This window comes from Rana temporaria, chromosome 3 (assembly GCF_905171775.1).
Source record: "Rana temporaria chromosome 3, aRanTem1.1, whole genome shotgun sequence".
Classification (NCBI taxonomy): domain Eukaryota; kingdom Metazoa; phylum Chordata; class Amphibia; order Anura; family Ranidae; genus Rana; species Rana temporaria.
Genome location: NC_053491.1, coordinates 351782043 through 351797287, shown reverse-complemented (window position 1 = coordinate 351797287; position 15245 = coordinate 351782043). Strand labels below are relative to the sequence as shown.

At 41.5% G+C, this 15245-nt stretch overlaps 1 protein-coding gene across 1 annotated transcript in view; it reads left to right on the top strand.

Annotated features, from left to right (window-relative positions):
- Nucleotides 1-11928: 11928 nt before the first annotated feature.
- FGF6 (fibroblast growth factor 6) overlaps nucleotides 11929-15245 on the top strand; it is a 30504-nt gene continuing 27187 nt past the window's right edge. The window contains exon 1 of the mRNA XM_040345180.1: nucleotides 11929-12607. Coding sequence (XP_040201114.1) covers nucleotides 12271-12607 — 337 coding nt within the window. The 5' untranslated portion in view covers nucleotides 11929-12270. The remainder of the gene's footprint in view (nucleotides 12608-15245) is intronic.

Genomic DNA, 15245 nt, shown 5'->3' with positions numbered 1-15245 from the left:
CTTTATCAGCTACTGTCAGACTTTAATTTAAGAGGAAAATATTTTTGTCTTTACAACCCCTTTAAGGTTAGCTTCTTCACAGTGCAGAAATTTGCCTCTTTAAAAGTTGGGAGGAGCTTGGGTCAAATAGAGAGTCTGTTGGTACCACCAGGAGTACAACCAAGGTTTTTTTGGTGTGCTCTGTTCTTTGGGTGAGGGGCTGCTGAGGAAGACATTACTTTTAAAACTAAAAGACTCTGTGTGATGCTTTTCTGTAGGTGAAGTGTTCAGAGGAGCCAATGCCTGAAGTGAAGAGTTGGGTGCTTTACTGATGCTGGAGTGGGTGGTGATGGTGGAATAGAAGTTCCATCCTGACGGTGAGAGAGAACCCCTTATGTAAAATGCATCAGATAGCAGGCGTCAGATGGCCCAGGCCCCCGTATTCCATTGGCTCCAGGTGGATGGTAAGGCTTTTGGAACTTCTCTCTGGACCACGAGTAAAACATAGGCGTATGTATTAGTACTCCAGGCGCAAAGGGGGTTAATGTGTACAGTGATCAGGAGAATGAAGAGGAGAGAGGTCTAGGACAGGCATGCAAATAGTATGTAGATTTGAACAGAATATAAGAACGATGCCCTGCCACCTTGTATGTATTGACGCAGCCCAGCTACGTTTTTCAGTCATGGAAATATGCTGGGTCCCCCTTAAGTGTCTACAAGACAGGTAGTTAAAGGAGCTCTCATGTACACAGATGCCAACATAATCAGGGGTTGCAACCATCCCCTACACAAAATGAAAAAAAGGTTCTGGTTTTATATTTTAACGACCAAGAGAGTTCTACACCTAACTTGTTGTTCAATCTATAAATCATTGCTTTGGTTAGGTTTCATCGTTTGCAATAACATAATAATGATTCAAGAGACTGCTTCTCAGTACCCATTTCAATATATTAATTCTGTATATTGTACAAAGGGCACACAACAAAAATGATGGTGTAACTCTATAAAAAACGTAAATTTCTCCACTAATCAGTCTATTAATTACTATCAAAATTGTATAAGTGCCAATCAGTTTTCGGCTAGGCCATTGAAATGCACAGTTGACTGTTATCACAGCTCCCAACCGTCCCTGATTTTGAGGGACTGTCTCTGATTTGGAACAAAGTCTCTCTGCCCCTCTTTCCGCCTCATTTGTTCCTTATTTTGGTCTGATCTATATAGTTGTATATAAAAGGCACTTTTTTTTTATCTTTCAAAAATTGTTTCCCAGTGATAAACCTTTCATCCCATTTCTAAATTGCTGCATTTGTAAATTGTGAAGCCAGTATAAAGGAATAGTAGTGATTTAAAAAAAAAAAGCACTTATGGGTGTAACTAATATTTATTTGTTTAATTCCTCTTTAAGGGGGCGTGGCATGGTGTATATCCTATGCCTACATACTTTTGCTAATAGGAACAGTATTGCTTGCTAGGGACAGTGTTCAAACACCTGCACCTGGGTTAGGAGAAACTTAAAGGGTCACTAAAGGAAAAACTTTTTTTAGCTGAAATGACTGTTTACAGGGCATAGAGACATAATAGTTAACTGATTCCTTTTAAAAATGATTAAAAATTGATAAAAAAACAATCATATAATGTGCCTGCAGTGTAGTTTCGTTTTTGCTGTTGTTTTCTGGTTCTCTGATGTACAGAGAGCCACTAGAGGGCAGTCAGCCAATAGAGAGCAGTGATACTTTGTCTAAAACTCCTCAGCACCAATCCAGTTTCGTTTTACTCACAATAATCACATTAGTGACCACCGTGAGAAATCTCCCAGCACTGTGGTTATCAGGAAACAGGCAACCAGCAAGTGTCCAGAACAGAGAGGATTTACAGCAACATGAAAGCAAAAACGAACAATGAGGACATGAAACCAGGACTGCAGTAAGGTAAAGGAAGCTATTTAGCTAAAAAAAAAAATTCCTTTAGTGACTCTTTAATATTGAGCACCCCAACACACTGGCCAGTAGGGAAGGGTTTGACAAAGACTGATAGATCATTGCCCTAGTATTACCCCCTAGATTGGACCTTCCATAGTATAAGGATAAGGGGTCAGTCCTTGGTCTGCTTGTTTATTATGTGCATGTAGTCAGGTGCTTAGTTGGCCAGACAGGGCAACTATAAGACACTGCGCTGTAGCTGCGGGTGTGCAGAGGAAGCTGGTGGGTGAAAAGGGACTTAAAATACTTTTATGCAGGCCACACTGGACCATGGGAGATTATGAAATCGACGGCCATTGGAGTGAATGGAATGACAGCCTACAATTCCCAGAGAAAGGCATTTAGGGGGAGGATACCAAACAGTTTTTACCAGACTGTGGAGCTGGGAACTTGTTCTTGCTGTGAGGGGACCAGAGGGATGCGCATTGCTGTCACACTGCCAAAAACGCTTGGGGGGGCATGCTGTATGCAGAGCCATTGGAATCAATGATAGCTTGCTGTATTTCAGAGAGAGAGAACCTAACCATTTACCTAGTAGCATCAGACCACTGCATTCAAAGTGTCACGTACCTTTCCGAGGCCAAGATGCTGAGAGCGGCTCCCCTTGCGGCTAAGTGCACTAGACCCCAGGAGGTGGTACAATAGGTATAGGGCACAAAGAAGCACGAGTCACCAGCAGGATTTAGCAGAACTAATGATCACTGGGAAAACATTTAAAGGAGATAAGTCCTGAGAGAGCTGTAACTCTGTGCAATGTTTGGGTTTGTAACAAGTTTGAACAAGAAGCATGGCTGAGGCTCTATCTCGGGTGATCAGGCAGGTGGTTATTGTAGAGAAGTCCGTGGAGAGTCTATGGCTCAAGCACAGGTAGTCAGGTAAGTGAGGCAGGAGCAAATCTGTATTACAAGCCGGGGTCATGCACATGTGATCAGGCAGAAAAGGGCATGGAAAGTCTTTAGTGCAAGCTGGGGTCAAACACAGGGAGCAGGCAGAGTCCTTAAAGCAAGCCAAGGTCAAATTACTGGAGAGAGATTATAGCAGGTCAGGGTCAATCCAGGTCACAACAGGTAAACACTTGATAACAGGATGCAGAAGCAGGAACACAGGGAGCTGAAAGACAAGCCAGCAATTTAACATGGGAATGAGTAGCCTTTTATAGGACAGCAGAAGGATTTATGCTATGTGCGCTCCACCGCGCATGCGCCCGCGACATCCTGTTCCGTCGCGCAACCGCATTCGCCGAAGCGCCATTATACCGTGCATGCATGCAGGAAAATGCAGACAACAGCAATTCAGGTTTCTGCCATTTCTCTGACACAAAGCTTTAAAGAGACAATACTTATATGCACCACCTTAAAGACTGGGCCCCACCAAATAGCTGGAAGAAGGTTATGAGTAAGGTGCCAATTGCCTACTGACTGCTTCACAAAGACAACAAACTGAGTTATTCCTAGGCAGAAGTACCTCTTTCAGGATTTAAAGGAATTACATTTACTGTATATATATTGTATATGAACTTTTATATACACAGAATGCGCTCTGAGTTCTTCATATACTATTAAGTGCAGAAGAGCTACTGTGGGATTATTATGATACTGTTCATTGTTGAGTTATTTTACTTTAGTTGTACAATATGTTATGCCCCGTACACATGATCGGTTTTCCCGGCGGTAAAAAGTCACCCGGGAAAACCAAGGGGAAAACCGAGAACATGCTCAGTAGCTTTTTCCCCCCTACACACGGCCGGTTTTCCTGGGAGGAAAACTGCCATGAGAGCTTTGGTCAGGAAACCCGGCCGTGTGTATGCTCCTCCGCAGGCTTTCCCCATAGGTAAACTGCCAGGTTAAAAACCGCTGGGAATCCCGGTGGGAAAACTGGTCGTGTGTATAAGGCATTAGACTGAGCTGCCACAGCCTGATAATTACCTCATTAAGCTTACTGTGAGTGATACGTTTCTTTACTTACAATTGAGCAGCCTGGTGCTTATCTTTCTGAAAATCTAACAAAGTTATGTGTAGTATACTGATACTTGTGCTTACATAGGTATTTGCAGCAACCTACTACTCATTAGACATGTGCGATTCCGTTCGTAACGAATGGATTTTCGTACAAATTTTTCAATATTCGTACATTCGGATCAATTCGAACATCCAAATAGCTAAAAGTACTAAAATACGAAAATTACGGAATTACGAATAAGCAAAATAACGAACAAGCGAAAATACAAATGTACGATTGGACAAACTTACTAAAATACGAAACACCGAAACAGCAAAAGAACGAAAATTACATCTATAACGAACGATTTGCATTCCGTATTTTAAATCCTTTGTCTGTTCGTAATTTCGTATATTCGTATTTACATTCGTATGTTCGTATTTTCATTTGTGTGTTTTGTAAATCCGTTTCTTTGTCTGTTCGTAAATTTGTGTACTCGAATCGTTCTTTTCGAATGGGCACTGGGCAGTGTAGTTAGTGAGTGATGTATCTTATTTAATATCTTAGCCAATCAGCTTATCTCTTTTGTGCTGAGTCACATTGGACAGTGTAAAGCCTCGATTCTTTTGGAAAACTTGCTCATTTTGAAGTTTGTTGGCAAAAAGTCAGACGTATGTACGGGGTTTAAGAGAAACTCTATCTTAATATGAATTAAGCGTGTTGAAAATGAAATTAAAATACGAGATTGCGAATGACCGCGCCGCAATGTATTTACGAAAGTACAAAATTACAAATTCATTAAACGGAAATTATTATCTAACAAAATTACGAATTCATATCCAGACTTTGCCACAGCGATTGACAAAAATCTTTTTGTCAATCGCTGTGGCAAAGTCTGGATATGAGGTTTGGGATTGCCCCTCCCGTCCCTAGCTTGATCTACCATCAGGCTGGACTGGACAACCTCAACTCCCCCAGACTCTATGCTCAGTCTGCCCAACGCAATCACAATTGCGAGGACACATTGAGTATTTTTGGCCATCTTAAGTGTATGCCACCAGCCCCGTCTGGGCGCCGTGATCCCCCTGGGCTAATTTCTGCCGCAGTGGGACACATAATGACGCCATCGGAGGCTCCTGTCTCCACCTCTCACATGCCCCCAGCAATCACAATTTGTTGCTTTAGTTCACCCTGGTGCTCATTACCCGTTGGGCATCTTATCATAATGTTTACTGTAGCTCTATTGCATCTACATTGTGTGTATTCTATTTTTAACTAACATATCATTTTACACATATTGTTTTACATATAACTTATATACTTAATTGGGCTCAGCTGCCTACCACTCCCACTTTCTGCGGGTTGGTCTGGGTGTCTCTGGACTCCTCCCTGACGGTGGCCGAGTGATCAGCCCCGCCTCTGGGGCTGTACCCTGCCTGGAGTTGTTATAGTGTGGGCTTCCGCCCTTACACAGCGGGACACTGACGCATGGCGCATGCGCACAACCATCGCACTGACGTCATGCAGGTGCCCAGACCCGGCGCCCGCATGACTTGGCCTGAGATCCCTGTGGCCTTACCCAGCCCACAGTAAGTTATCATGCATTGTTTTTCTCCTCCAGCTAGTCCTTCAGCCCGTCCTTGGCCCCCCTCTTCACCCCTCCCTCCCCCATCCTCATCCACCACCTTTAATTTTATTTGTTCCCTACTCAGGTGCCACTGGTAGGCTTCAGTATCCTGACGCCACCTTGGGATCCAATGCGGTCCCCCTCCCTCCTTGGTTCATCATTGTGGACACTCCCTGCGGAGGTTACATGTGGCTTTACATACATGTCCCAGTTTGGGCTCCCGTTCCCAAGGTCTGGGCTTATTATATTAATTATTATCCTTACCTTATATATCCGGGAAGTAGGTCCATCCATACATATACGTGCCCCCTGGTTGCCGTACGGGACCCTGTGTGGTGGCACCCGCCTCACTCGCCTGTGGGGTTTTCTAGGTAAGCAGCTGAGCCCTTGTTCCCCAATTTACCTATTGTAGCTGTTGTTTAATGTATAACTGTTGACTGTCTGTCATTTTAATTGTAGACATGCTTCTGATAAAGCGGCTGAAGCCGTGAAACTAGTCAAGATGATTGTGATGACTCTCAACCCACTGTTCTTCTCCCCCTTTTGGGGATTACTATACTGGTGTTGTGTTGGTCGTTATTCTTTTAATTTTGTACCCCCTATTGATGCTGTATTTAATAAAAATGTTTCTTATATCTGTATTTGTAAATTATGTTATTATGTTATGTTACCAGTACCGCGATAGTACAACCATGGCCCCACCCCTCTTTCTTTGGCTCTTTGGTTTGGGGATGTCAGATCCAATTTCTCTATATTCCTGTTTCACATACTTGTTGAAGTGTTTATTGCCATTTCTATTTTTTGACTGTTGATTTATCGTGCATTGTCGCAATAATTATCCACGCTTAAGCCCTGGTGTATTGGAGAGCGTGGTGCTGCTTGGAAAGTCGTGGGATCAGGGGACCCGAGAAAATAGTGTCTCCTTCGGGGGTAAGTTCTACATATTTTATACTACAAAAGTAGAATAGATCTCTGGCACAAAGATAATCAATGAATGATGAAACAAATATTAAAAAGTTTCCAGTACTTTACGGTCATGGCTTTATCCACTTAAATTACCACCATTGGGTCATCTGTCCATAATTAAATACACATAGGTTTTAGGTACAGCTGTTTTTCAGCACAGCCTTGCATGTAACTTCTGTTTTTCTGCTCAGTGCTGGGATAAGAGGCAACTCTGGTCTAATTTTACTGCTCTGATCCTGAAGTATGTGCAAGGTGGCAGTTACATGTTGTTGTCCAAGGCTGCACGACATCAAAGGGATGCTAGACATGTCTGTCAATCAAAAGCTGTCATCCCGGACATCAAGACTTGCATGTTTTCCAAAGAGTTTAATTTGCTTTATGTGTGATTTAAGGATAGGGCTACAAAGTCAGCACTGTCACGCCACAGCAAAAGGCATCTTAACCTGTTTGGTCACACGAGAGAAGGGACGCAAAAGCCTTAGCCAGGTAATAGGCCATTACTGCTCATATTCCAGCATTCTTTGTGCTAATGGCTTTTTCATTATATAATTTTAGAGAGAATTTTAACTCTATTCCTTAAAGGCATAGTCCACACTTTGAAAAAATGCAGTAAATATACTAACAATAATGCAATTTTAAAAATGTGCAATGCGCAGACTCTTGCATTGTTTAACCCCAACCTCATGTCCATATGGCAGCCCTGACACTCAAGTCTTTATGGAGGTATGGATCTTCTGTTATGGAGGTGGAGGAAGTAATGAATGAACTACAAATGTAAATATCTCTGCCACAGTGAAAGATGGGACTTGAGATCCCAGTAAATGGATGATTTGGCTGTGCAGGTGGACCTAGGCACAGCTGCGCTCAATTAAAAAAATAACGGATGTCTGTAAGGAAAGTCTCCCAGTAAGGCTATGTTCACACTGGTGCGACACAAAAGTTGCACGACTTTCAATCTGACTTTGCCCTGCAACTTTAATGCGACTTCAATGAACAGGATCCGATTTTTATCCGATGAGTGCAACTTGTCCTTTGACCAAGTAAAAAAAAATCCTGTTCTGGTATAGATGAAACCTCACGCCAATTTTTTTTAAAAAAACAGCCTGGGGCTCCCCCCTACATCCATAGCAGGCCCGTTGGTTCTGGTATGGATCTTGAGTGGGAACCCCAAGACAAAATGTAAAAAAAGAACAGCGTGGGGTCCCTATGCAAGATTATACTGGACCCTTTTTTCTGGTATGGATTTTCAGGGCAAACCCTATGCCAAAATACAAAAAGAATATGGCGTGGGGTCTCCCCAAAATTCATACCAGACCCTTATTCGAACATGCAGCCTGGCAGGTCAGGAAAGGGGGGGATGAGCGAGCACCCTACCCCCCCCACCCCAAACCCTGGGCTGTGGTTGTGGGGGTCTGCAGGCAGGGGGCAATCTAAATCTGGAAGCCCCCTTTAACAAGGAGGCCCCCAGATCCCGCCCCCCCTATATGAATGAGTATGGGATACATAGTACCCCTACCCATTCACTCCCCCAAAAAAACTGTGTAGTGTAATAAAAACATGCGACCCTACACCCCAAATGGATGGGCCGCCACTGCATGTAACAAATATAAAGTAGGTGTTGTCCTAATTTGGTAGCAAATGTGGAAATACACTTTAAAGTGGAACTAAACCGTATCTGAGCAAGACAAACCTAAAATGCTATTTAATTAATTTTTAACATTCAAAGCAAACTTACCTATTTATCCATATCTCCATTTTTTCCCTGCAAAAACAGCTTTGAAAAACACCTCCTAGCATTTCTGGCTGTGGACATCTTGAGTAAGGGCAGATGATTCAAGACAAAACTGGCTGAATAGAATTGTGACTATCTGGCAGATAAAAGAGTACACACGCAAACTGCATAAACCATGAAGAACAAAAATGGATTTAACCACTTGAATACTGGGCACTTCCTACCCAGGCCAATTTGCAGCTTTCAGCCCTGTCACACTTCGAATGACAATTGCGCGGTCATGCAACACTGTACCCAATTTTTTTTTGCATTATTTTCACAAAAATAGAGCTTTCTTTTGGTGATATTCAATCACTGCTGTTTTTTGTTTTGCTATAAAAACTAAAAAATATTTAACATTAAAAAAAAAATTCAAACGTTTGTCTTAGTTTCTGTCAGAAAATATTGTAAATAAGTAATTTTTCTCCTTCACTGATAGGCACTGATGAGGCAGCACCAATGGGCGCTGATGAGGCAGCACTGAAGGGCACTGATGAGGAGACACTGATATGCCGCTCTGATGGGCACTGAAGGGGGCACTGATGGGAAATGATAGGCTGCACTGATAGGTGGCACTGATGAGCAAGCACTGATGGGCACTGAAAGGCAGCACTGACTTTCATCACTAATGGGCACAGATTGACATCACTTCTGGGCACTGTTGGGGCTGCACTGATTAACAGTACCCTGATTATCTGTACAGTCTACCCTGTGAGGAGATGCCACTGATCGGCTCTCCTCTCCTCACACACTGTCAGTGTGAGGTGAGCCAATTACCAGCACTTCCTTGTTTACATGTGATCAGTTGCGATTGGACACAGCTGATCACATGGGTAAAGAGCCTCGTCATCGGCTCTTCATAGAGATCGGGGTCGTGCCGTGTCCCAGGGACACAGCGCGCCCGCAATCGCCGTGCAAGCGCGGTGAGACTGGGGTGATGTCATATGACGTCGACCCAGAACAAGAGAGCTTACCCCCTGCCATAATTTGTCTATATGGCAGATGGGAGGTAGGTAAAAGAGAAATACAGCCAAAGCTTGTTTGGCTGTACTTCTCCTGTGGATCACAGGAGTGCAGTTCATTCTGCACTCTTGTGACCCGTTTTCAGCAGACATTTTCCGCTGACGCCACAGAGCCGATCCAGACTGGGGAAAGATTGTGACAATATGGTTGGGATCCACCCACAACCATGGACCGGCATCTGGCTCAGCCTCTCAGCAAGCCACTGAGAGCCTGAGCCAGCAACTCCCACCCCCTCCACTTCAGTGAGCGCAGGGGGGCAGAGCAGACAGCAGTAACTGACAGTCACTAGCTCTCTGCTCATGGAGCCCTGGGAACTGAGCAATCAGCAGTGTTTGATAACTGGGTTCTAGGGCTTAGAGCCAACGGGGGACCGATGCTGCATTCACCTAGAAAAGTATGATTCTTAAAGAAAAAAAATCCCTTACTTCTCTTTTATTCCTTTTGTATGCGGATAATTATTAATAATATACAGATTTTTATTCACAGGATCTTGCCAGCAGAAAGATCCTGAATAGAAAACACAAGTTATGTTCTAACAGGTGCGTAATGGTCATATATATTTGCATAGGCACATACATTACTGTACACAAATCTAACATTTTCTATTTTTGATGGATCTTTACCCAGCTCTGTGCATTGTTCCATTACCAATAGTGTTAAAAATAAATAAATAAATAAGTACCCGTCTAGAAGTGCTGCATTTTTTTGCACATGTGTACAAGAGGCCTTATGCTGCGTACACACGACCATTTTTAATGGCCTAGAAAAAACAATGGGCCAGATTCACAGAAAAAGTACGCCGGAGTATCTGCTAATACTCCGGCGTACTTTCAAATTTGCCACGTCGTATCTTTATTTGTAATTCACAAACAAAGATATGACGGCTTTTGGCTAAGATCCGACAGGCTTTGTACGCCTTCGGATCTTAAGATCCAATACTTCGGCGACCGCTGGGTGGAGTTTGCGTCATTTTCCGCGTCGGGTATGCAAATTAGCTGTTTACGGCGATCCACGAAGGTACGCACGTTCGTCGCATTCTCTTACGTCGTTGCTAGTCGGTTTTTCCCGTCCCAATCTTAAGCCTGCTATTTCATGGCTTAGATTTAGACCAGCCATGTTAAAGTATGGCCGTCGTTCCCGCGTAGAATTAAATTTTTTTTTTTTTGCGTAAGACGTCCGGGAATACGAAAGGACGTAACGCACGTCGCCGTTCAAAAAACACGTTGGGGCGCCATAATTTCACGCAAAGCACGGCAGGAAATTTCCTAACGGATCATGCGCAGAACGTTTGGCACGGGAACGCGCCTAATTTAAATGGTACACGCCCCATTTGAATTAGGCGGGCTTGCGCCGGACGGCATTACGTTACACCGCTGCAAGTTTACAGGCAAGTGCTTTGTGAATCAAGCACTTACGCTGAAAACTTGCGGCGGCGTAACGTAAAGGGGATACGTTACGCCGCCGTAATCATTCGTGAGTCTGGCCCAATGTTTTTTTCAACCCGATTCTTGTTAAGCCTGCCTTGCCTACACACGATCATGAACAAAAATGCTTGAGCAAAGCACGGTGACGTACAACACGTACAACGGCACTATAAAGGGGAAGTACCATTCGGATGGCACCACCCTTGGGGCTGCTTTTACTGATTTAGTGTTAGTAAAAGTTTGGTGACAGACGATTCATGCTTTTCAGTCTGTTACAGTGTGATGAATGTGCTATCTCCATTACAAACGCTAGTTTTACCAGAACTAGCGCTCCCGTCTCATAACTTGCTTCTGAGCATGTATGTTTTTTTCACGTCGTTAAAGCCTACACACGATCATTTTTTACGACGTTAAAAATTACAATGTGAAAAACGAAGCGAAAATTTAGAGCATGTATGAAATTTTTAATGCCCATTTTTAACGTTGCGAAAAATGCTCTGGAGCCCACACACGATCGTTTTTAATGACATTAAAAAAATGTAATTTTTCACATCGTGAAAAATGGTCGTGTGTATGCGGCATTAGGGTTAATGTACTATAACATTTTTGGGAGTTGAACATATATAGAGATAGATAAAGAGAAAGAGATCCAGGTGTGTAAGTGGGGTTCGACTTTAAATTTTCACTAAAGAAAAAGTGGAAACAAATATGCCTTTCATTTTGATACAAGTGCACACAAATAATAATTTGTCTGCCTTTAGATATTTCTGCAGGGTGCAAGTCTAATGTAATAATCCCTGAGAAAGACTGTGTCATTCCGTTACAATTAGAAGTGAGAATTTATTACTGGGATTCTTTTCTTGTCCTGCAGGAGATAGCAAGGCAGGGGGAGATCTCATACAGCCTATGGCCCCGTCCATGCCTTGACTTTCTGATTCAGTTATCCCAACGTTAACTCAGTGGACATGCTAATGAGGAAGTGCTTGCAGGATTATCATTGCTCAGCGATGAGGCAAAGGACTGTTTTAACTTCTTGAGCTCTAAATAAGGAAGCTGCCTGCTAGACATCTGACCATTCAACCAATTTGGACCTTGAAGGGGGCCCTTCTATATGTAACATTTTCAGAAAGATATCCTGTGTAACTCATCCCAGCTCTGACCTGCAGTTAGCAGCTTTTTAAAAAACCGAGGCTGGCTGCCGGAGAGGCTGAACAGGTTAGTGCTAAGTCTCTTTCTATAATGCCACTTTACCGTTGGCATGGCATTGATGTCACAATGACGTTGCAGGGTAGGACAGCCTCTGCAGTATAAAGATAGGCCAAGCAGATATAGCTAAGCTGCCCACAAGTCCTCGGGAGCTACAAAACATGGTCCCCACCACTTTGGAGTATGTTGGACTCTGTGTTTTCGTCCCTCATTTACTCTCGGGGTTTGGTTTCATGTCAGCAAGCCCCCTCTGCCTTCCAAAAATAAGCTCCCGCCGCCATGCTGAAGACAGAAAAACAAGGAGGGTGGTATTTTTAGGGCCATCAATTCTGACCACGTGTCCAGACGGTGAACCGGATGGCCGTTGCACAAAGGCTTCTCATTACTATGTCCCACGGAGTCGGGATTCACTGGACGTTGCCTATTCTCTTGCTGCTGGGTGCCATGGTTGGGATGATTTCCTCGTACCCTATCCCGAACAGGGCTAATGGGTCGTCACTGGAGAGGACGTGGGAGTCGCTTTTCACCATGTCAATGGGAATGTCTTCTGACCGATTGGATGCCAAGTGGAAGAACATGTATTTGCAGGGAATTAAGAGACAACGGAGGCTCTACTGCAACGTGGGAATTGGGTTTCACCTTCAGGTCCTCCCGGATGGGAAGATAAATGGTGTTCATAATGAAAACCCCTATAGTGAGTCATATCTGATGTTTTATCAAGCTATTCTAAAACTGATGCCACTGCTTTCTGCACCTGCATGACCAATGTACCATTCTTCTGTGTTTATTATATCAGAGATGCACCTGTCAAAGAATCCTATGGTGCCAGTCCTTCTCATGCTTCAGGATGCCAGTATCCTCAGCAAATGTATATATGCAATCGAGTGTGGATTTACTAAAGGAAGCTGTTTACTTAGCAAAGTGAAAATTAATAATGTAAAGCTTTGTTCACTTCAAATACCCAATCATGTGTGAGGGGAAAAAAATTGATTTTTTGCTAGAAGTTGATTGGTTGAGTAAAAAAGAAACGCATCTTCATCCTATTTACTAAGCTCAGGAGACCTTCACTTTGCTAAGTGAACAGTCTTTATTTCTTTGGTAATTTAACTCTAATAGAGGCACAAATACCTATTCATAGACAAACAAACAAACAAAATATCTAAAAAAAATAAAAAATAATAAAAGGAATAAAACAATAATAATAATAACAATACTACTACTACTAATAGTATTAATAGTAATATTAATAATAATGTTATTATTATCATCAATAATAATCATCATCATTTACACAGTGGCAATAATAATAATAATAATAATAATAACAATACTACTACTACTACCACTAATAATAGTAATAATAATATTATTATCATCAATAATAATCATCATCATTTACACAGTGACAATAATAATAATAACAATGCTACTACTACTAATAATAGTAATAATAATATTATTATTATCATCAATAATAATCATCATCATTTACACAGTGATTTTATCTCCCATGGGAATGTGCAATGTAAGGGATATAATCAAGTTAAGTAATAAGGAACACAAATACAGAAAATCTTTTTTACTGACAAGTATGTACATATATATATATATATATATATATATATATATATATATATATATATATATATATATATATATATATATATATATATATATATATATCTCTTGTATGCATTTTTAAGTTGGGCTGCACTGCATTGCAATACAATTTTTAATTCATGGTATTACTACATGCACTACAAAGTGTCGGAACGCACTACGCTGTGCAAAAATGCAACATATTCTATTTTCTTCAGAACACACCAATGCAGGACATAAGACAGATTGCCTTGTTTTAGTCTCAGAGCTGCATTGGGCAAGACTGCCCAGCGCAACCCAATGCTGCTGGTGTGAACGAGTCTTTGAAATGACATGTGAAGCTTGTGAAAAAGTAACTGGCTGATTTAATGAAATATAAAAAATAACATTTATAAAAATGTACAAACAAAAAATAAATAAAAATAGTACAGATTATAGTAATAATAATATTAAAAGAAAAAGCTGCCTCATTCTAATACCAAGGAGAGAAAATTGTTCCTGTGTTACTAAAGGGGTGGTAGATGCTTTGATTGTCCTTCCAGGAGAGGTTTTCTTTAAATAGACAGTACAGTTGATGTATTTCTGCTCTTATAATAAACTGCTAACAATGTCAGTAAATTAAACTTAAAAGGGGCAAATAGTTAACACAACAGTAGTTGAGTAGGGTATTCATTCATTTTAGCAATATATACAGTAAATATATGTAGGTTAATTGAATCCTCTCTAAATTGGCCCTAGTATGTGTAGTGTATATATGTTGGGGACCTTAGATTCTTAGCTCCTTGGGGGCTGGGACTGATGTGAATGTCTAATGTATATGTAAAGCACTGCGTAAATTGACGGCGCTATATAGGTACCTGAAATATATACATAAATTATATATATATATATATATATATATATATATATATATATATATATATATATATATATATATATAAAATGTGTATTACTATATAATAATGGTAAATCTAGCTTGATAATGCTTACACAATTTGGTCACACCAATCAGTCATGGATAATTTTCTGAAGTAATAGACAGAGATTGAAAATCGGGAAGGATTAGAACCTCTTGCACTCCAAAGACATGCTGGTAGGTTAATTGTATCTTGTCCAAATTGGGCCAGTGTATATGTGTGTACGATTGTGTGTCCCAAGTGTCTCGAGATCCTACGGGGTAAATGACCGCACCAGCCAGGCAGACTCTGGCTGCAAAAAGCGCCTTGAGGCGATTCAGTTCGCATTTGTAGCGCTACACAAGTCACTCACTCATTCATTCATTCATTCATTCAGGTCTTTATTGACGATTTTCCCCTCTCTCTTTGTCTTGGTTACTGACTGAGTGCATTGTGGTGCACCTATATGCATTGGTAGCCATTGCACTGTGTGTTGGGGTGCCATTGACAATGAATGGCGCCCCAGCGCATAGGACTAAGAGCCATACCTTGACACATTGAATGTAAAAAAAATTGCGCTTAGGTAAAAAACAATTATTATAAACAAATGATGAATATGAAACAAAACTTGCAGCAGCTGTACACAAAGTGCTATTCACTTGAGATAATGCAATGAATAATTGACAGCACTCAGAACAGTAAAAAAAAGGAAATAAACTCATCAAAATTGTGTTCATAAATATTCCAAAAATATTTTATTGAAAGTGCTCTTGTGCTAAAAAATGTATATATACCACTTACAACAGTGCAAAAGTTGATATCAAAATCATATACTGT